Here is a 23,146-nt window from a genome sequence, read left to right on the forward strand (position 1 = left end):
CTTTGGCTGCCCTTAAGCCACAAAAGAGTTCTGTAGTTTGTTATACTGTTCTCACAATACTGTTTTTAGAGAGAATTCATGAGCCTTTTCAGTTCAAGCTGGCATCTTTATGTAGTATGTGAGGACTAGGGAGGACTTGAGTTTATGATTCTGTGCTTAGAACAATAATGTTTTCCACAATTTCCTATTTTTCTGTTGGGTGTCTCAGGAGAATTTGAAGTTTTTCAGTTCTTTAGCCTTTACTGGAGTCTGTGTCCTGTGCCTTCTATACATTAATGTACTAACACCTGTAATAAGATAGAAATGGGCACTTTATTAATCCATGCTCATGGAAAAAAAACAAGATGGGAGGAAAAAAATAGAGGAGATGCTAACCAGTTTTTCTGGTATACTAAAGAATTTTAACAAAAGCTGGAAATGGCTCATGGGGAGATTAGTAAAGTGAGCCAAACACATTAGAACTATGATCTTGGCAACAGAGTATTACTATTTGGTGGCTGAGTTGAACAGTGGAGCAAGCTGAATTTGAAACACTGAAGAAATTAGGTGCTGCTCTGGAGAATATACTTAAACCCATTAAAATCCAACTATTAGAGAAAGAATGATTCTTTAAATGCCTCTTTTTTTTTTTTGGTAACAATATTGCCTCTTAAGTGCAAATGAAATTCAGAAGCTTGCTGTGAAACATGCAGGAATAGCTACACCTATTACTAAGAATTGGAAATAAAGCAGGAGTAGGAGAGTGGTGGGTAGTTTATCAGGCTCATTGAAAAAGTATCCTGACACCAATGTTAGCATAGTATTTTGTATTTTGTTTACAGATTATTTTTTTTTCCCCTCAGGCTTTGGAAGATGAGGTATGGGACCTGCTGCGTAAAGCAGACAAGGCTGCAGAAGAGGACAAAGAAAAGAGTCAGGTTTATGATGCCATGGCAGAGACCCTTGGGGATGCATGGGATGCACTCATCATTATGTTAGAAAAGCGACAGGCACTTTTAGAACTTACTTCAGTGTTCTTTGAAAATGCTCTGGAGGTCTGTATTTAAACCAAGTGACTCTTAATCTGAACGCTCTCACATCTCAGATATATTCTGTCTACTGTAGTTTTACTCTGTTGTCTACATTCGTCACATTCATATAAAGGGTAAAGCAAGTGAGGAAATAAAAACCTCAGTATACATCCTTCCTTTTCTAGCTTCTGGATAGTTCAGTATGAAACTGAGCAAAAAATACCCCAACTTGTAAACTTTAGGAAATATTTTAGTCATGGCATCTCCAAAATTTGTAGTTGGCAGAAAATGACAGTGAAAAATGGAACTGGAATAAAATCTAAAATGTATAATTTAGTGGCTATGGGCATTCTTAGTTGATCAGGTGGGTTGGATGATAGGTTGGACACAATGATCTTGAAGGTCTCTTCCAACCTGGTCTGGTCTATTCTATTCTATTCTGATGACCCCTCCCTAGCAGAGAAGGAGAACTGAGAAAATGCAAGGAAACAAGAGTTGAAGTGAAAATAGATTTAATGAAACAACAAAAATTATACCAATGTCAATAAAAGAATATAAAGTTATCCTCAGTCCAGCAAAGGTACAGCAGTCACAATAAACAGGAAGGCAGTCCTTGAGAGCAGAAGGAAGGAACAGAGTCAAGAAAAGCCCTAGAAGGAAACTCTCCTCTCTTTGACAAACTTCCCCCTTTATACTGAGTGTGATGTTTGTGGTTGGGATACACCTGTGAGCCAACTGAGTCAGCTGTCCTGGCTGACTCAAAACTACTAATAGCCTGCAGCCCACAGCTTGCCTATGATTCTGTCCCAGCACAGTCAGGACAAGGCTATGAAGCATCTGTAGCTAGCAGACACTAAAATGCCTTTTTAAAAGAATTTACACATTTTCATGAACTTTGCCTATAATACAGTCTCCTGGTTTTAAGTTGTCTGGCAGCTGAGTCCCAGCAATCCAGTTGCAATAGAGGGGTTTTCTTCTTGCTCTGCCCTCCCTGATTGGGAAAGGAGGAAAGGAGCAGGGAAATCTGAAATATTGAGATATGAGCAATTTACTACTCTACTGCAGGGATATCAGATTACACAAAGGAAAACAAACAAAATAACCAGGAGAAAAGGTTCCAGCGTATGCAACAGACGAAACCACAAAAAATTGCTGCTGCTGTGCACAAACCAAAACTGGAACAAAAAGGGACAAACCCCAGCAAGTAAACTGGAGGAGAAACACAAGCAGCCTGGAACAGGAAACTTTTCAAACTATAGAATATATTGCAAGTCCCATAAATCTTGGCCAACCCCTTTCCTGTTGTGCAATGAGCATGATGTGAGCACGGTGTAGAGCTCTGTGCCACTAGGTGGGGGTAGCCCCTTCCCTCATCCCTGCTAATGGGTCCACTTAGTTTAAACCAATACATACAGAGATTATCATAAAGGTTTGCATAAGAAAATTACACCATGCCTCTTCCCATCCTTTATTTTCCTTCTGCAGTTTGCTGTTAAAATTGACCAAGTTGAAGATTTCCTGAAAACTGTCCAAGCATTTGATAATATTGACTCTTTGAGAGAACTCCTTCTGCAACAAGACCTTCATACAAAAGGTACAAACAATATTCCACTCCTGATGTTGTACTTGTGTGTGCTGATTCCTTGAAGGATAATTCTACTTTTTCTGTGTGTATTTAAAACAAACAAACATAAAATCTTAGGGCAAATATGAAAATGTTGTATTTGGAGAAAAATATAATGGTGAAATAACACTTTACTAAGCTTTCTGAAAGATATGAAACTGTTTTTGATCTCTCTCATTGTTCCATCTCTGTTGCTGCAAAACAGCAAGTATTCTGATTTCAAGGCAGTCCAGGTCATGCGAGCTCCTGAGAAACCAAGCTGACTTTTAGTGTTGAATTGCAAACAAGCTCTAAAACTATCCTTCTGTTCCATGGGAAGATTCATCAAAGTTATAGCTATCAATGAAAAAGCATTTTCCTATGGAAAACTTTCTGTTAAAAAATCTACAATCAGCTCTAGTAAAAATCTCGTGAAAAGTCCTAAGGTTTTTTTAGGGTGTCAAAAGGAGAAGTCTGCCTTCTGCTTTCCTTTGCCTAGGGATGGTGTTTGAAGAAGTGGTGATGTAAGGAAAGAAGTGGTAATGTAAGGGTAGAAGTGATGAGTTAGAGGTGGCAACTAACCAGCTTCAGAGTCTGTTTGCCTACAGTGGTTTCCTGCATTTTGGTCCTGCCTTTGAACAATAGGGCTGTGTTTCACTTCCCCGTTGAGCTGTACAGTCTATTCTAAGAGGTTCTGTAGCTAGAACGGCAACACTCTTGGAAAAGAGGTGCTCTCTCCCCTTCCAACATAATTTCCTACGCATATGTTTGCCTAGAAAAATTCTTCAATGTGATTTCTTTTTATTTGTTCAGATTTTCAAGTTAAACAACTTCTACCATGTTGTGGTACTCTTACTTCAAAAAGGGGAAAAAATATATCTCAAAACCAATCTTCAGATGCCTTTTACTTTCATATGAGTTTGCAGTATTCATAAGACTATGTTATGTTATATGTACCATTATAGGTACGTACATACACTATTATACCTTTGTGGGTTTTTATAGCAGCTGTCCAAACTCAAATACCTTAAGGTATAAACCTTCTAAAATAAGTGTTTATAACCAGTTCACACAATGCATGAAAATACATTATGCTGTTGTATGCGAATTGACGGATAGTTTTAAAAATACTTGAGCAGTATTTGGAATACACTACTGACATTACAAATCACAAATTCTTTATTGTTTGTTTTTTTCTTTTTAATTTTTTTGTGAAATTCTGTTCATACAGAGCTTTTGGAAAAGTCACTTGCACTTTTAAACAAAAGCCAAGAGCTAACTGAATTCATAGAAGACTTCAAACATGAGGGGCCAAATGTAATTCCAGAGCTAATCCAGGGAGCCCACAGCAGCTGCATGAAGATTGATAATCTCCTTGAAATGTTACAAGACAGGAGACGGCAACTGGACAGATTTCTTAAACATCAGCGCCAAGGACTGGAGCAGGTTCTGCAAATTTATTTGTGGTACCAACAAGAGAACCAGGTAAGACATGTAATATTAATTGAAATCACAGTAAACAAAACCCACACCAACCATCTAGCAACTGGTTTATAGTAGAGACTATTGCAGAAGTGAAGTTTAAATATCTTTATTACGCTGGTATCCCTGGGCCACTTCAGTTTGAGATCTTAGCTTTTGAATATCTCACTCTGCAACTCTACATCCTCATAATTTATTTTAATATAGCTTCCATACCTTCAAAAACACATTTTCCATTATGTGGATCCTTCCTGTAAGTTGTCAAATATGATGCTATAAACCAAACAAGATTCCTATCAAATGGAATTTCTAGCACAAATGAACCTCTAGCCACATAAGGGATAACAATAACTGTTGACAGCAATTAAAACTGAAGTGGGCTGTTTCTGGACTGGTCAGTTCTACAGAACATACACCAGTGTTAGCCATCTGGTGTATCTGAGAACAGAGGAGAATTTTATTCTTGGAGTCAAACTGTTAATAATTTTTATTTTTTTCAGGAGCACTCCATAGCTACACCGTAAAAGAAAGATTCTCACAAAGAAATGTTGTTCCATCAGAATATGTTTATTCTAATCAATTTACAACTGAACTCTAAGTATCAATCTAAATCACTTTATTGGAAATATGCCCTATTTTATTAGAAAAAATGATCCTTTCTTTACAGGAAAGAGTATTAGGTGTGACTACAACTATCTGATCATGACAGAGTTATCCCATAGTATATGAGTATGCTATTAAAATCTGTACCTATAGTACAAAAGAATTCTATGTATGAGATATGTTTTAAGTATAGCGGAGATTTTCCAGGCTGAAAAGATAAGAGGAAGTCTCCTTGATCCTGATAACTCATCCTGACTACTGTTTTCAAATGCAAACCTTCACTTAAGAATTCTTGCCATGTGTTTACAAAGACAGTGAGAGGTACCTATTGTGAATCAAGCAGAAATAAATGCAATTCATTCTGTGCAATTTAGAAGATACACTCACACACTACATATATTTGCTGCATGTATTTGCTGAGGTAAATCTAGTAAGATGTAGTCTATCTTTGTTTTAAGGGACTAAAGATTATGTCACATAATATTATTATTTTTTCTTTTCAAGGCTGGAATGAGAGGTTGTATTGCATCAATAGGCTCATTTAGATATTTATTTTTTGTGGGTATACTGTCAACAGTATTCAGATTTGTAGCTTTTTATTGTATGCAGTTAATATAAGAAAAATGTGCAATATCTTTATTACATTATAAAACATGCATGTAGTCTGTGTACTATAACTTGATTTTTCTTTGACTGTATTAATTTATAATTTGATGATGCTTGATTAATATATTTTTGTTCATTTTGCTAAGTACATTGCAATATGTGGGCAGGGTTTTGATCACAGAATCACCAAGGTTGGAAGAGACCTCACAGATCATCAAGTCCAACCTGTCACCACAGACCTCATGACTAAACCATGGCACCAAGTGCCACGTCCAGTCCCCTCTTGAACACCTCCAGGGATGGTGACTCCACCACCTCCCTGGGCAGCCCATGCTTTTCCTTCTGTATTTATTACCTTTCAAATAATTCAATGCAAACATCTGAATAAAATCATGAATATTCAGTATTAAAAATTAAAGAAATGAAAATGAGGGCTGCTTCTGTAGATGAAATGGCCTAGTATGTATTTTAAGAAGTGGACAGTTACTTCTCAAATCTTCTAATGACTCAATTATTTTTATTATTTATTTAGGTAACCTCTTGGTACAAGAAAAACATCAGAGATTATTTTTGCAAGCAAAACTTAGGCTCATCTCTATCAGAAAATGAAAAGTTACTTCAAGAGCTTGAAGAAATGGATGTCAAAATGAAAGTAAGAAATATGGTAATGGGTTGTTGAAGGAACTAGTAGAAAAGTGTGAACTTAGGCATTTAATAAACACATACAGGAGCAGATATTTTGTATGTGTACATGAGGCTTATATTTCTATGCCTAATGCAGTCCTCCATGTTTCTCAGTGTTTTTCATATTTAAAAGTTTAAAAGCTATTGATAAGGTAAAGGAAGACTAATTCTTGAAGCTGTTTATTTGATTTTTCAGTGTAGGGAAGAACGAACTTCCAGACCGGTTATTTATATATCAAATCACATTGAAAACCAAACCAAACCAAACCCCAAACCCAATCAAATGAAACCCCAGCAAAACTAAAGAAAAGCAATTTTATTGGAGTATTACCAAATGCTAATGTTCATAAAGGATACAAAGCTAGCCAGCTCTAATTGCCATGGGTTTCCTACACATGTGCCTACTATTTGCTGGGCATTTTTGTGGTACAGAATCATCAGAATTAAATTCTATTTGTTTGATTGACATTGGTAAACTAGTCTTAAATTACTTTGGGATTCTTGTATTAGGATCTAAACTGGTGTAAATTAATCTTTTCAAGTAACATTTCGTATGCATACTGTGAGGGTATAGTAAAAAATATTTGTGTAGTAGATATGCAGAGCAAGTGTAAGTGTTCTTATAGGGAGTAAGATAGTAGAAAGTAAGACAGTGGAAAGAAAACACATGTATTTACTTACATGCATTGTTGCATTAATATGAACAGAATAAATTATTTGCTTAAATTGTTCAGAGGCTAGTCTAAGCAGGTTTTACAGGATTAACACCTTTCTTTATGTGGCTGAGCTGACAAAGACAAAGCAAAACCATAATGATTTGTAACGTTTTGAAGTTGATATCTTATCCTGAAACTCACCTTGCTAAGTAGTGAAACCACTGAAAATATCACTGTCCTACACAATAATCTAGGCCAAAGATAAAATTTCAGAACTCATAACTAGAAAGAAAGACTTCAACCCCTCCAAACATTAAATGCCTTCCCCCATTCCCAAGATTTGAGAGAAGCAGCAAATAGAATCATAGAATCAATAAGGTTGGAAAAGACCTCAGAGATCATCAAAGCCAACCTATCACCCAACACCTCATGACTAACTAAACCATGGCTTCAAGTACCATGTCCAATCCTTTTTGGCACACCTCCAGGGATAGTGGCTCCACCACTTCCCTGGGCAGCCCGTTCCAATGGCCAATTACTCTTTCTGTGAAGAACTTTCTCCTCACCTCGAGCCCAAACCTCCCCATGCACAGCTTGAGACTGTGTCTTCTTGTTCTGGTGCTGGTTGCCTGAGATGTAGCAAATCACATTTTGGTGGGAATATCTGGCACTGCTTGCTGTTATAGTTCTGTGTATCAGAGGTGCTTGGCATGGTGAAAAAGAATTGCTAGCAGCCTGTTGTGGCCAAGTAATGATAGAAATGAAGAAAAGTAGTATTTTAAATTGTGTTTTGTCTAGTTTCTGTCACTTTAGGTATAAGGAATGCTGGAAGCAGTCCTCCTTTTAATAATGATTAGTAGTAAGATGTAGAGTACTTCTTGGTTTTATATATCTGCATGCTTATTGGGTCTGCACTAGCCATGCTAGGTGATAACATGATTTAATGACAATTCAGGATGGTTTTTAATGGCTGGACAAAATACCACTATCAATGTTATTAATTTCTAGTTTGTTGACATTAACATAAGGATTAAAGATATTCTATTTACCTGGTTTTGTTATCCCCAGATCTCACAGCTAATGCTTAGATATATGGAAACGTTATTTCGTAGTTAAATGTCTGTCTGAAACTCTCTTCTCCCTCTGACCTTCCTTGGATGGTCATGCTCCTTTGCCTTCTCTGCATGGATACAAACCCTGCCTATCTGTCTCTTCTCTCAAGTTTTTCCAAGACTAGAATTCTGTTGGGGATTTTGACAAGTACTGCATTTCATCTGCATAGCAGTTTTTTAACACACTCCTCTATTTTGATACCTAGAACCAAGCATGCAATGAAAAATAATTTTTCTTTTATTTTTTATCTGAACATCTTTTTCATTCATCAAATGCAAATATGCATTTATTTATAAGATGCTTCTCTCTCAATAACTTTCCTGGAATGGCATCTCATTTCTTTGGTTGAGTACTCCTTTTTATTATTTTTATTTTTTGTTGTTAATGGTTTGGCTTGGTGTTTTTTTTTTTGTTTTCTTTGTTTCATTTGTTTTGTTTTGTTCACTTGCAGGGTTGGTTTGTTTGTTTTTTTTTTTTTTGATAGGTCTATCTCTGTCCTGACATTGTCTTTTCTGGGAGGCGATAGACTTTGAATTACTTTTTGTTCTTTCCGTCTGTTGATTCTAACAACTTACTGTTAAACACACTGATAGCCATCCACTGACCTTTCCAAGATAGATCACATGGTATTTGTCAGAGCAGGTCACTGGAAGCAGCTATTATCTAGACATATTTTAATTTGTTCTTGGTTAAATCATTCAGCTTAGGGTTCTGTTTGTCATGGGACTATGGTCTTGCCCAGTAGAAGTTTCTTTTGTTTATGTTTTCCAGACCATTTATGCCAGCAAATGCACTAGTAACTCCTACTTCTGCTGGTGAAATTGTGTCCAAGAATGTAGAACTCTGTCACTAAAACTATAATTTGCTGAGAAATCTCTTCTAGTAGAAATACTGTTTTAAATGGTGTAACTTTCAGAGCTACAGATGTGATACAAGTTTTCTGGTTGTTTTTCTTGTTCTTATTAATATTATGAATTAAGTAATTAATTATTAAGCTATATTACTTTTGTATGTGTATGACATTTTTCCTGGTAGGAATGGAGTTCCACTGTGGAACAACTGGAAGCTGAAGCACTTAAGATCTTGCTTTCAGAGGACTACACAGAAAAAGAGAATCTAAAGCTTTCAAATCAAAAAATCTGCCTGTTGAGAGAAGAAGCATGCTCCCATATGGAAGAAAGGAAAGCCCTGCTACAAGAGGCCAATGACTTCTTTCGTACTGCTGGCAAGGTTGGTAAGAAGCCAAGTCTGTAATAATAACCTGATAATACAATTGTCTGTGTGCTCTTAAAGGCTGGTATATGTGAGATTATGCAGCTTGCTAAACAATTTGAATGAAAAATTACAAATCTAATTATCCTTTAACATAATCAGACATGAAAAGAATATATATATTTAAAACATTGAAAAGAGGAAGAATTTTGTTACACCTTCTTACAAATGCACTTCAATAAAACCTTGAGTGCTAGTGTGCTGTATTACTCTTGTTATTTTGGTCCTGCTTTAGCATATCTAATAGACATGATTATTCCTAGAAAAATAGAATACCTTTCAATTAAAAGAGAAATCATGATTTTGTACACCCATATTTATAATATTTATATTGACTTTATATTTGTGCCTGTGTTCTGGGACCTGCAAAGTCAATTAAAAAAAAAAAACAAACTGTGAAGATGATCAGAGGCCTGCAGCATGTCACCTATGGGGACAGGCTGCGAGAGTTGGCCATGTTCTACCTGGAGAAAAGAAAGTTCCATGGAGAACTTACAGGGGCCTTCCAGTATCTGAAGGGGGTCTACAAGAAAGCTGAGAAGGGTCATTTTACAAGGGCTTCTGGGGAGAAGATGAGAGGGAATGGATTGAAGCTTGAGGAGGGCATATTTAGTCTAGATATTAGGAAGAAGTTCTTTACAGTAAGGGTGGTGAGACACTAGAATTGATTGCCCAGGGAGGTCATGGATGCCCCCTCTTTGGAAGTATTTAAGGTTGGGTTGGATGAGGCCTTGAGCAACTTGGTCTAATGAAAAGTGTCCCTGTCCATGGCAGGGGTGTTGGAATTAGACAATCTTTAATGTCCCTTCCAACCCAAACTATTCTATGAATCTATGAATATGAAGACCTAAATTAAATAATATTTTTCATACCTGAAAAAATGTCAAATAGTAAATGTATATTAATTATCTGTTTACATAAAAGAATATGCATGAACATTTTAAACAGAAATATTCACAACCTATTTATTTATTTATTTGCAGGTACTTGATGGTCTTGAAGATATTGAGAATTACATTAAAATCTTTAATTCAGAAGGCTTACATTTGCCTATCTTGACAATGAAGTACAAGGAAATACAGGAAGTGATTCAAGTTTGCACAATGAGTGCCTTGCAAAAGGGACAATCTTTAGTTAAGAAATCAGATTCTCACAGGTATCTCATCCCTATTTGCATATTTTCTGCATTTCTCCATATCTATGTGTTGCTTTATAGCTGGCCTAGTTAGAATCAGACTACATTTAGAGCCAGTGTAGTCAACTAAGATGTCCATTTAAAGGACATGAAAGTCAAGATTTCTACCATACTCACCTGCTGGTATTTATACAAGCCAATTCACATTGGAAGAGAAATAGATTACAGAAAACTGACAGACAGCAGTTCTACCTGGCAATCCTAGAGCATTCCAAAAATAAAATATTGGTAAGATTTTTTGAGCTCTCATATTTTAAAAATTAAAACCATCTAGAAAAAAAACAGGAGGACAAAAAAATTTATGTATTACCTCTACAAAAACTATACTATCAGGAAGTTTTGGCCTTTAAGAGAACCATTATTTGTCAGCCAATTAGTTTGCATATGTGTCTAAGAACTATATTTTACTGTGTTAACTCATGAAAAACTACTGATACTTTCAAAGATTTTAGTGAGATCTAAATGATCATTTTCAAAAGCTATAAATCTTGTACTCTTACTGCTTTCTTTTCTGAAAGAAAGGAATGACAATTTTAGAACTTAAGGATAAAGGAAAAACTAACAGGACATTTTTGAGAAAGTAATTTACAAAATTTGAAACCACCTACTCCCTCAAAAGGACTTAGATTTTGCTCTCTTGGATCTGATTAATAAAGGCTGGTGTCTTAGTACCATAATTCAAGTTAGTACCGTTGATAAAGGTTTTCTTTGAGGTTGCAGAATTTGACTCTGAATCTGATCTGAAGTGAGGGGAAAATTTCCTTTCATTTTAGAGGACAAAGGAGGAAACCTTGAGTAATTACTTGCATTAACATAAGATTCTGATGAAACTAAAGTAATGAAAAACTTATTTTGAACATATTTGTCTTACAAAAATTCTAAATGATGAATAAATTTCAGTAGTGAGTCAGCTGGTATGTGTGTTTGTTTTTTTTTTTTTTAATATCAAAACTTGGATCTTAATTGTATGTGGTAACTTCCATGCAATGTGAAGAGGATTGCCTGAAGTATTCAGATTGTTAATTTCTTCTCTGCTACTAAACGTTTGAAGCTATGAAAAAAATCCATTGTTTTTTAAGGTGTTGTTGATTCTTCTGTTAAAGAAGCAGCTTCAAAGAAATGTTGACTTAGAATGGAATGTATATGGCTTTCTCTTTTCAGTTACTGTAAAAACACTAAAGTATTTGAAAGTCCTAATTTAAAACTCTTTTAAAGATTTTCACTCTTTTAAAATGGTTCCATTTGTAGTTTTAGTCTTTAGATAGATAACAAAAATCAGAATTATTTGTGAAATGATGCACTGCTCAGTGGTTCAGAATATCTGGCATGTAAGTCTAATTTAGGCACTGGTGATAAATTATTTATCTTGGAAATGTCATTTGTATGTCCTACTGATTATCCGCTTTCTTTGGATGTATTCTAATATTTCTCCTGATTATTTTTCTTTCAAGTGTCACACTTCAAAATTAATAAGTTACAGAACAAAGTGTTATTGTTTGTGGGTGTGGGGTTTGTTTTTGTTTTTGTGGTTTTTTTTTTTTTTTAATAATTATCATTCTTCTTGTTGAGGAAAAATGTGAAATAACAGTTCTACTTTCCCATTTTAGCACTTGGGTGATGGGAATTCAGAAAATGATGGAATACGTTAAAAAAAAAGTAGATCAATTACCCAGACAGTGTCCAGATTATAAAGAACTAACTTTGAAGAAACAACAATGGATTGCTTCACTTGAAGATCATCTAAATAAGGTGCGTCATAACTTATCTGCCACTTAATGCATTAATAAACAGTTCATTGCATTTCCATAATTTAGCTATGTGGGTGTTAAAGTTGATTCAGATAACTGCAAATAACATATTGGTTTGTTAGAGAGCGCTCAGTTGTAGTTAGAATGCTGAACGCTGTTATGAGTACAAATGAACCTAAAGCTGTTCTGAAAAATGCAGCTGTTTCATGAGACCATTTTACCATCTTAGATAATGAGCTATTATAATTTGTTATTTTGGAAAAGAATTGAGCAATCAGGACTGTGACCTGCATGCAGGTTTCCTATACTGTTTCTGTATTTTTCATTTGGCTGAAGATAGAAATAGAAGTGTGACAAAACTGAGCATTAATAAGTATGGCAACTGTGAACCACAGCAAATTTTCAGTAAGGCTGAAGAGAATAGATCATGCTCACTATAAAAATCCCCTTTATTCTTTAAGGTATTGATGCAGCAATGGTGTCACAACCTTCGTGAAACTGCTGAGTGCTCTCTAGTACAAGTAACAACTTGTCAGAGAGAGAATAGACACATGGCTCCCAAATGAGGTTCTATGTGTAAATTTAAGTTTAAAAATATAATCTGTTAACAAGGTTAATATAAAGGAAATCTCTATAGACCAAAAAAATAAAAAAATCAAATTTAACGACTGAATTAAGTCTACAATCTGATCTTTTATAATACTGGCATAATGTTTATAATGGACTATTCTGAATCAACTCAGAAGTTCATTTGCCATACATGAGTCCCTTTGCATGCAATGTATGTAGAAAAGCCCTCCTGGTATTGAAACATAGTGAAAATATTCGTGAGTTTAGCTAAAAATACTCAACAAAATAATTAATTACAGCTGCTGTTGATTTTATAGAAATAATGTCATCAGCATCTTGTGAATCTTAATCTAAAACTTCAGTTTTTGAAGGTAGTTTCTACTCAAAGTGTAGACTTCAACTCTGACACATGATTTCATTCTGCAGCTTGTTCTAATCACATTGTTCCAGTCTTGCATTAAAGAAGAGTTTAAGATTTCTGTTACATATGTTATCTTTCATTGCAGTAAGCAGTGCTTATTGTTATAGTCCTACCAAGCAAAATACTTTTCATTCTAACATTTTGTTAATGCAAAACATCTCTAAGAATCTGGTGCTAGGTTCAACTGTCTCTGAGCTTAATAAGGTTTGAAGCTCAATCAACAGACACTTCTTAAAATATATGCCACATGTGAATTCATATTGTCTAATAATAAGTATATATGCTATATCTGGTATATTCTGCCTTTGCCTTTCATAATGTGCTCTGTTATCATCATGTATGTATAACATCTTACAGTGTCAATGAAATGGAGTTGTGTATGTATCTGCACAGAAACAAGTGTCTTGTTTTGATAGAGAATCTTTAAATGTACTTTTTGGGACACCCCACTCCCCAAAAAACCAAAATCAAACCAACCAACCAAAACTGCAAATTAAAAACCAAAACCAAAAATTGAAATCCAAACAAAACCAAGCAAACAAAGAAAACCCCAAACCCTACAAACAAACCTACCCAAGAAAACAACAAAAAAAATCAACCAACCAACCAAAACCAAAGGAAAGCACTGACAACAAACCAAGAGTGAACAGGGTTGTTTTTTTTCTCAAATCCTGACTTGGTCTAACATTTTCTTAGACACCATGCCTGTTAAAATTTTCTCAAGAGAAATTGTTTATTTCTGTTTATATTTTTATACCTGAATTTCTCTGATTATACAAAGTATGTAATATAAACACCAAACTTTACTTCACTTTTTTCTATGTAAAGTGATGTTTTACGCTGTTTCAATACTGGCTACTTGTATAAACTAATTGTATAAACAATGCTTTCAATTAAAGGTATCACAGCTGATTAAAAAAATCACCCCGATGCTTGCAGTTGGTATGGAGATGGGTTCATATTTGTCTGAGTCAGAAAGAGTTTTGGACAAACACCTTGAACTGGCTAAAGAGACAAAGGTAAAAAAAAAAAAGGTTATAATAATAAGTACTTTTAGAAACAAATACATGCTGTATGTGATTCTAAATAAGGTGAGAGACTGAGAGTTATGTATTCTTGAAAAGAAAATATGCCTATAGCATACTTCAAAACTGTAATTAACAAAACCACAGATGACAATATAAATCAGCCCTTCTGATATCATTGGTTATCTTCGTTTTGTCAATCTCATTGTGCTATTTGTTGCTACCTCCGTATTTCAGTATCAACCCTTGATAGGAAGACTCTTCAAATATGGTACCAAGTTGTTACCTTAGACAGAGCCATGGAAAACTTGTCTGTTATGCTGAATAAGAGTGATGAATCAGGAAAAAAAAAAAAAAAAAAAGGAAAAGAAAAAAGAAGAAAAAGTAGTTGCCAGGTGGAGAAACCTCAAAGGGAGCTGTAAAGTTGCCATCAGATATGCATTAGCCACGTAAGGAATGCAGCCATGGTATTGAAAGCACTGCAGCACTTAGCTCTGTAATGCACATAAGGGTTTTTTTTTAAGTCAAATACAGGGCCTTTCCAACACTTGTGGCAGTCATGGAGTATCTGAAAGTGGCTTAAAACCAGAGGAATCCTCTCCATGATCTTGATGCAGGTGCATATTTCATGGCTAAGCTGAAGAAAAAGAAACCCAGGAGTTGTATCTGTGTAGCATCTGCAGACATTAAATTCACTTTAAAGAAATTCTGAAGAGCGCATAGAAAAAACATATAAAGTTCAAGCGCAGGGTCCCCTTTTTGTTCCACTGTATAATAATTTTTGTGTCTTTTCTGCCAGATGTTTGCATGCCAGGATATGACCTTTATTTGTGGTAGTGTACAGTCTACTCTGGCAATAGCAGCTTATTTGTGTGGCATGCTAGTTTGCTCTCTTGGCTGAATGCTAGGGGTAGGTACACTGTTACTGAGTGAAATATATAAAAGTAGATAAGCGCATAAACATAGATATAGGAAGCTGTGAGTTAAGACAGTGAATCTGAAAACAAGAATGCCAGCTGAATCATGGAAAATGTTAGTAACTCAGCTCTTGCTCACACAGCATCCTGTAACTTTATTCTGTGAGCAGTTGATGCAGATACTACCCACTGTTTGATCTCCATCTGATCTCTGCAGATTTGCTGTGTGCAAGGCCAATACCTTGGGTTGGAATGTGAGGCAGTCTAGCTTGACAGGCAGCAACTAGTCTGGAGCTATAAAACAATTATTGATTCATAAGGAAGTAATGGGTGGAACTTCGTAACGTAAGTGCTGCAAGGACAGATCTTAAACCACTTAAAGCAGTAGGATTGTGAGGTGCTTCTGGAGTCTTACTCTAGAGTGGACACTGAATACTTCTATGGGATTTGAGTATCAGACTAGCAGTTAAGAGGGATTTAGACTCAAAAGCATCAATTCATAAAATAGGGCTATACTGTTTATTAAAGGAATTGTATCAGTTCTGTCTGTCTGTTCCCATGTACAATACTTCTATTTGCATTAGTGACTTACCTCATCTGAATACTGAGATTCCTACTTCTGCCCCCCACCCCCCTCAGTCAAAATAAATACTGTGATATCTACATTCATAGATTTTAGGAAATAAATTATTATTTTCACCATAACATGTCCATTATGAACTCTCTTTTAACTAATTGAATTATGCATATGAAAGCAATACCATTGAAAACTAACAATGTGATATCAAGTCCTTTTCAGTCATTATACCTATTGTTCTGTGCTTGTACCCTCAAAGGAAATGTCATGTGAACTGGAAACAGCTGAAAGAATCATAAAAGATATTGAAGAATTTCAACCTGAGCAGGTGACACCTTTTTCTAGCAGAGTTGACTTCCTGAATGAAGAAGTGAAAAAAATTGAAAAAAATATTTGTTCAAAACTAGAAGTTCTTGAAACTTATGTGGCCTTTTTAAAGTCTGCTATGGAGGTACATATTGCTTTTTTATTCTCTGAGTAGATTGTGAAAATCTTACAGGTTGGAAAATGTGCATTTATCCTGTAGGTGCTGTGCCATGGAAGCACTGCAACCCCCTTGTTAGGTTCTTTCTACTTCAAAGGAGATTTGTTCCACCAGGGTAAGCAGCTCTAGTCATTGAACTTGCATCAACATAATGAATAGTTCATGTACACATTTTCTACTGATTCACATCAGTATTGTATTACTATTATTACAATTAAGTATTATTACAATTAAGTATTACAATTTAATTTTTACCTTTCTCCTGTGCACATGTGCTCTTGACTACACAGTAAAAACACTTGTGTATGAACTCTGGCCAATTGTACTGATTTTGCTTCATATAATTGAAGTTGATATAGGTATTTATCATATTATAAGATGTTAATACAGATATTTATCATCATTTTACATTACTTCCACTGATGGTGCTAATTCATCTGATGGGGTTTAAAGATGAAGCACAAAGCAGCTCTGACTGAAATCATTATCAGTTCAATACCAACATAATTTTGGCAACTGTGCTAATGACGCCAAGGCCAGTTAATTTTTGGTTTCATGTAATACTTGTTTTAAGATTCTACAATACTGTTGGGTTTTTTATATTTAGAAAGAAATTGATGCCAGAATGGAACCTATCAGATAAAATTAGCCATAGAATTTATTCATTTGAAGATACGCTGCCAAAAAATTGGATTACATCTACATCCAATTATTGTAACTTGAATTATTTATTAAACAGATCAGTGAAAACCTTTACATTGAAACACCAGCATATAATATCTGTGTAATACTATATGACAGAAATGTAACAAATTTCTGGCACCTATCTGCTTGTCACTGGGTGATTTACAAGTTATTTGAGTTTTTAAAAATTATTTAGAATTTTTATAGATTTTAGGAAGAATGATAGATCTTAAAGTCTGGATAGGATTCAGAGGCTGCTATTCAATTTCATATCTGTTTACCCACTGGTTATAGAAGATAATTTTCTCATTTGTTTTTTGATACTTATGCCTATCTGTAGGTGAATAATGATATTCAAAATCTGAAGGAATTCTATAAATCAGAACCACTACAAACAAACAGGGAAGCTGAAAATAAAATTGTCATGGAGTCAGCTAATACTCAGTGGCAAAGGGCTATAAAGAAGATTTTTTCCACCCAAAATATGGGTTGCAATTTTCTTGATTTAGTAAATATGGTGAGTACAATCTGATGAACTGTATGGAATATTTTGTTTGTCTGAGGTCAGGTCTGATGAATTGTAATGTCTCTAGTACTTACTTTTAAAAGGACTAATGCTGCTGTGTACTTTTAAAGTACTGAAGTATTATTTAAGTACTAATGGCATTATAAGTAATATAACAAATGTTGTGATTAATAATGGAATAATCCTTAATAAATGATCTGGTACATGAATACAAATATAATATATGCACATATCTTATTTATTCATGTTGGAAATCAGCATATAAACAAGTACAGTATTATTTTGCCTCCACACAGAGGCAGTCTTTACTAATTGAGTGTATGAAGTTCTAAAGAAGTGAGTGCTAGAGCTACTTCTTTACAGATAATCTTTACTGATGTCTTGACATTCTGTCTTGGGTTCAGCTACGTTTAGGCATCCCTATCAAATTTTCCAGCAGCCCTTCATGAGATAACCATTTGAGATGTGCAATCATTCCCTAAGCCACCATTCCTAAAATGACCCTAATGACACAGCCTGGATACCCAGCTGTTCATTCTGGTTTTATAGGATAGAAAAGGCAGCAGTTACATTGGGGTGAGAAGAGTTGGTGTTAAGAACATACAGCAGCATGCAAAATGAACTAGAAAAACCTACTTAAGGAGGGAAAGTGTTCAGGCAAGCAGTGTGGGCTGAAGTGTTTGCTGTCAGAGCTGGGTGCAGCCACACACAGATAAGACAAGCTGAATATGAGGTTGCACAGCAATTGCTTGAAATCTTAGCATATATACCAATATTTTATCTCTAAATACCTAGAAGTATGTTGCCACCACATTTTCTACTATATTCACATTATATTCTCGGTTGTGGGTTTTAAGTGTCTTGTAGATACAGCTCATAAAAGTAATTTGCAAACACAAAGAAAAAAATTCTGAAATGGGAAAAGCACAAACAGCTTCATTGCATTTCCTGGGATTTCTGATATAGACTCTGTTAAAAAGAACTAAAAACACCAAATGTTTAAATGCTAACACTCCCATTCTATAAATAAACACTTATTCATCCCATATTTCAGTGCTGCTTTGGTTATCAGCAAAAAAAAAATTGTTGTCCATCCACTTGTTTTCAGTTGCTATTTTCTAGAAGGCTTTTTGGAGTAGTTTCTGTCTATTCAGAAATTTTCTTTTAACATTAAATAGCCATCAGGTGGCAACCACTCAGCCATTGATGGCCTGTTCTAGGTCTTTAATGTTAGCCATCTGCTCAGTATACAGTCTTTTGATCTATGTTTATTTCTAAAGGACTAGTGTCTAAAGTCACTCAGAAAACCAGACATTTTCAAGGAAGTTAATAAAACCAAATATTTTAGCATAAACTTTGTTGCAACTTTATCATTATTAGGTTTTAATTGTATTTTATAAAAACGTGTCTCTTTATTTGCCAGGTAAATGAGAGTTTAATATTAAACGTGGAAAAATATGTACAATTAACAGAAGATGCCATTGTTAATCTGAGTAAAGAAAAGAAAGAGCTGACTGAGCTTTGGGCAATCTGGAATTTTAAAATTACTCAAGTAAAACCCGCCAAGCAGCAGAGCCAGATATTTAAAGAACAGCTAAAAATTGTAAGTTGTAACTAAATCTCTCTGATATATTGTAAGAAAGACTGATTGTTAAGGTGCTTCTCCAGAGTCTATTCTGCCATTCCAGTAGTCATTGAGAAACATGAAAATTTTTATCTTTTTTTTTTTTTTTTTTCTTTTCTTCAAACACATGGAAGTGTTTGAAGTTCCCACTTCAAATTATAATTTTTAACGAAGTCCACATACTATAGTGGCAGTGCTTTAGTTTTTTTCTGATTTGTGTGTGTGTGTTGGGGGTTTGTTTGGGGATTTTTGTTTAAGAAAGCACCATTTTGTTGCAGGTTCATAGTTAAACTAAACTGTGTCCTAATAGCTAATAAACTCATGTTTATTAGAAAAGAAGACTGAACCTTCATGTTTATAAGGAAAGATGATTGAAAACTCCTTGAAACAGGGACAGTCTGCAGTGTTCCCTAGCTGCAACACTAACTGGGCTAGTAGCAGAACTGGAGGTGCTCAGCTACTGTTTGTCTGGGGCAACTTATCACTAAACTACGTTTGCTATCATAGAAAATACACAGTCCACATGGGTCCTCTGATCTCAGTATCTGAGCTGTTTTTTCATGCTATCTTGAAGATTTCCTATCACCCTTGTCAGTCAGAGGATTTGAGACAGAGATTTTGCTGGCAGTATTTGAGTGCCTGTTTTGCATCAAAACAAATTCAGATTTTTGTTTTAAGCTTTTATTTATTTATTTATTTATTTATTTATTTATTTATTTACTAGAGATAGAACACTGAAATGTTTGATTATCTTTTAGACTACCAATGGATTAAAGATTATGCAAGAGTCACTCCAGTTTACAGCAACAGTTGACCTTGAAACTGACCTTTTGATTGTTTTGGAACTACAAGAAAAGCTTAACCAAATGAAACCACAGTGTCAGGTGAGAAATTAATCTAGTGAAGTTCATGTTGGATCAAAAGCTCTTTTTGGTACAGTAAAAATTCACATTGACCAGACACTCTGTCTGGGGTTGCAGTGTTTTATATTTTGCATTACTTCTCTGGAGGCAAGAAGTTACGTCTGCATATATGGCAAGGGAGAAGACATTTTACTTTCACTGTCCAGAGAGCATCCTGTGTGCTGTTAGCTGTGCAGTGAAATGACACAGGAGCGTAGTGGAGGTGAAAGTACAAGATTCATGCATTTGAGTTAAGAGCTGGTGAGAGGCTGACATATGTCATACTGAGATTCCTACCTTCTCAGAGTACTGTCGCTGAGTTTTAGCAATTCAGTCTTCCATTTACCTACAAGTCAGTTGGACTTGTTTTGATCCAAGACTGTCCCTGGATGACAGCTGAGATTCATGCCCAGCAAAAAGTAATGTGGAGAATGTTTTAAAGAGCATGGCATTGACTTTTCCCAAGGCAATTTACCATCATTTGCTGTTTCATCAAATGTAAAGGAAAACTTTCAATTATATTTGTGTAATTTGAATAACCTTTTTTTTTTTTTTTCCCCCAGCAACTGAATGCTGAGCTTGTGTACCTCATAAAATTATTAGAATTGCCAAGCCAGAAAGGATTTTCTGTGAGAGAGAATTCTGAGGGAGTAAGTGAGCTTATTCATTTCCATCAAACAGCAAAGGACACAATGACAAAATACAATGAGATTTTCAACATGACAGTCAAATTCCATCACATTAAAAATGAAGTAAGTATAATACTTTAAGATATATGCCTTCTTCCTGTCACAGTTAGACTCTTTTTGGTTTTAATGCCTTGTTCTATTTATTTGGGGGGTAAGGGGGTTGTGCTTTTTGGTGGTGTTGTTTTTTTTTGTTTGTTTGTTTGGTGTTTTTGTTTTTGTTTTTTTTTAGTTTTGTTTTCTCCTCCTCCAAACAAGCAAACAGCTTTAACCTGCCTGGTGATCAGAATTAAAATTTTAGATCTAAAGTTGCATGAAATAGAGAATATGAAATTCAGATCTGAATGTAAATTTACTTAGTTAAACCCACATCAACACAGTATAGAGTAACACATTATGGATAAGGAAAGAAGCTTCTTTTCACATAATTTTGAATGCACACGCACTTTGATTTTTATTTTAATATCTTCCAGCTGGGACGTCTATCAAAATCAGGAGAACTTGATATTCCTGAAATATGTGAGAACCCTGAAAATGTGCACCATGCTAAAGCCTACCTTGTGAATACTCAGGAGAAACATGCACATATCAGACAGCTATATAAACTTATTATTACCCAGGGAGTAGATATCTTGTCTGCAGTGCAGCAACCTGTAAGTAGAATTAGAATAATGTGTGAAATCAAGGATAAATATAAAGAAGACTATTTCACCTAGCTGCCTTTTACACTTAAAAAATGTATTAATATTCTGATAAAAATAAATACAGATTGTTAAGGTCCTTATAAAAGAAAGCAAAAGAGAAATATGTAAACCAGCTGATAATTTGTAGTGTTCTACTTTTAGAATTGGCAGTTATACAGACACTAAATTAAACTAAACAGCCAGGATTGAAGAAAATTATTCTTCAGTAGTTAGATTACAAATTGCTGTTGTGAAGAGAAAAAAATATTTCTTTGAAATCTCATTTTATAATTTTAATAGCCTATGAACAGATTCTGCTCTGGAAAACACTGAAACAGGTTTGAAATAGGGAAAAATTAATTTTAAAATATCATTGCTTGGAATGGAGAAGCATAACTTTCTGTACTATAGTATTTGTGCAGTTCAAGGCCCTGCTGGTGATTTCTAAAATGCCTTGTCTATGTATTAGACTCTTGCTACTTTGTTAAGGTTGTTTTGCATATTTACTCTCCTATAAAGAAAGGATAACAAAAGAACAAAACGGAAATGTAATAACAATGTTACCTTATTAGTGGATTCAAGACTGCCATGCAAATCAAAATTGACATTTTGGATAAATATTATTTCATCAGGGGAGAATTATCATTGCCCTTTATCCAATTACTAGGGAAAAAGCAAGACGTTCCTTTATGACCTGCCAGCTGCATGTCCAGCCTGTTCCTCAGACTCTATAAATTGATTAACAGCAGAAAGGAGCTAATCTTTGTGTTGTAAAGGAGTTAGAATAGGTAATTTCCGTGTTACTCAGAGAAGATACTGTGTGCGAGTGGTAATTTTGAGTGGAAACTACTCCTCTAGTGATTGAAACTGCTGTGTGCTCCCCTTTGTTACAGTGGAAGTTTAATAGTTCACCCTAGTCCATTGTGACTGACTATGCATGTTTTACCTCAAAATTATTTTCATTTTAAATTGGCTAAAGCAATAAGTTTCCTGAGTTTCCTCAATTTCTTTGTCTATTCCCTATTTAGAATTGCTTGAATGTTTCTGTAAAGAACCTGAAGCAAGAAATTGCTAGATTTGAGTGCGATAGCATTAACTGGAGTTCCAAAGCCAGTAAGTATGAGGAAGAACTATCACAGCATTTCCAGCACTGCACCACCCAAGAGGAGATAAATGAGGTAAATTACATAAATCTCAACACATTAAATGACTGCTAAAAGGACTATTGTGTTCTGTAATGCATGTTAATTGTTCAATATTTCCCTAGAGACTTCATACTTATACAGATGGCCTCTACCCTTGTTCTTAAGATTGCACTTCTGTGCATCCATGAAGCACAGAAACTGGATTCTTACCTGGAAGGATTTCACACTAATGTTCCATGTAGCATGAAGTTCAAGTCGTGGAAAAACAGGACACTGAAAATTATCTTTTTCTGATTTTATCTTTTGCTAAATAAATCCACAATTAAATAAAGAACAACTGTATTTTCTCAGAGTTATCTAAGTAGAGTCATTAATGACTTGAACAGCATCTTATCTTTCCTCCCACTTCCTGGCTGGCTGTTCTTTAATCTTTGCCACTTTGAAAATCTATTTTCAGCAACCGGTTTTCATGGATCTGTTTTTTATTAGTAGAGCTACTAAACATTTTCTGTACAAATGCAAAGGGAAAAGCAAGTGCCTAAGAGAATTGTGGTACCTCCTAGACTGGCTCACACAGGAAACAAAGCATTTTACTAGAATTGTACTGTTAACAAAAACTCTTTTAAAGCAGCCTTATAACTTGCTTTTAGTTGTGTGATAAATTGGAGCAGTCAGCACCTAACCATGTCTCCTCCACTATCATTCTCCACTTGTGACAGGCCAACTATAGTTAGGAACAGCTGCCTGATTCATGACTGTGACACAATGGATAAGTTACAAAGTCCCTTTAAATTCATGGGCTGAAGTCACTACAGCATATTAGGATGCATAGTTCCTTTGGTATTTTGCTTTTAATTTTGCAGAAAATAGTGGACAATTAAGATACTTTTAGATTTCTAAAAGCTGACAACCATATATCATCTTTGGTAC

The 23,146-nt window shown here is 35.0% G+C and overlaps 1 protein-coding gene and 1 long non-coding RNA gene across 2 annotated transcripts in view; one reads left to right on the forward strand and one right to left on the reverse strand.

Moving 5' to 3' along the window:
• Window positions 1-23,146, forward strand: part of CCDC141 (coiled-coil domain containing 141) — a 62,635-nt gene that overhangs the window by 13,679 nt on the left and 25,810 nt on the right. The window contains exons 4-18 of the mRNA XM_068138462.1: window positions 843-1,034; window positions 2,496-2,604; window positions 3,845-4,098; window positions 5,837-5,956; window positions 8,793-8,987; window positions 10,013-10,185; window positions 11,832-11,973; window positions 13,863-13,982; window positions 15,742-15,933; window positions 16,991-17,167; window positions 18,600-18,779; window positions 19,559-19,684; window positions 20,266-20,454; window positions 20,862-21,041; window positions 22,100-22,249. Of these exons, the coding sequence (XP_067994563.1) occupies window positions 843-1,034; window positions 2,496-2,604; window positions 3,845-4,098; window positions 5,837-5,956; window positions 8,793-8,987; window positions 10,013-10,185; window positions 11,832-11,973; window positions 13,863-13,982; window positions 15,742-15,933; window positions 16,991-17,167; window positions 18,600-18,779; window positions 19,559-19,684; window positions 20,266-20,454; window positions 20,862-21,041; window positions 22,100-22,249 (2,499 nt within the window). The remainder of the gene's footprint in view (window positions 1-842; window positions 1,035-2,495; window positions 2,605-3,844; window positions 4,099-5,836; window positions 5,957-8,792; window positions 8,988-10,012; window positions 10,186-11,831; window positions 11,974-13,862; window positions 13,983-15,741; window positions 15,934-16,990; window positions 17,168-18,599; window positions 18,780-19,558; window positions 19,685-20,265; window positions 20,455-20,861; window positions 21,042-22,099; window positions 22,250-23,146) is intronic.
• LOC137441256 (uncharacterized) lies at window positions 1,948-22,600 on the reverse strand. Its single transcript, XR_010987358.1, has 3 exons — window positions 22,427-22,600; window positions 21,005-21,039; window positions 1,948-2,034 (listed from the first exon to the last, which is right to left on the reverse strand). It is a non-coding gene; the product is annotated as an uncharacterized lncRNA (long non-coding RNA).

This window comes from Melanerpes formicivorus, unplaced genomic scaffold (assembly GCF_026170545.1).
Source record: "Melanerpes formicivorus ecotype bairdi unplaced genomic scaffold, bMelFor1.0.p_v2 SCAF_5, whole genome shotgun sequence".
Taxonomy (NCBI): Eukaryota; Metazoa; Chordata; class Aves; order Piciformes; family Picidae; genus Melanerpes; species Melanerpes formicivorus.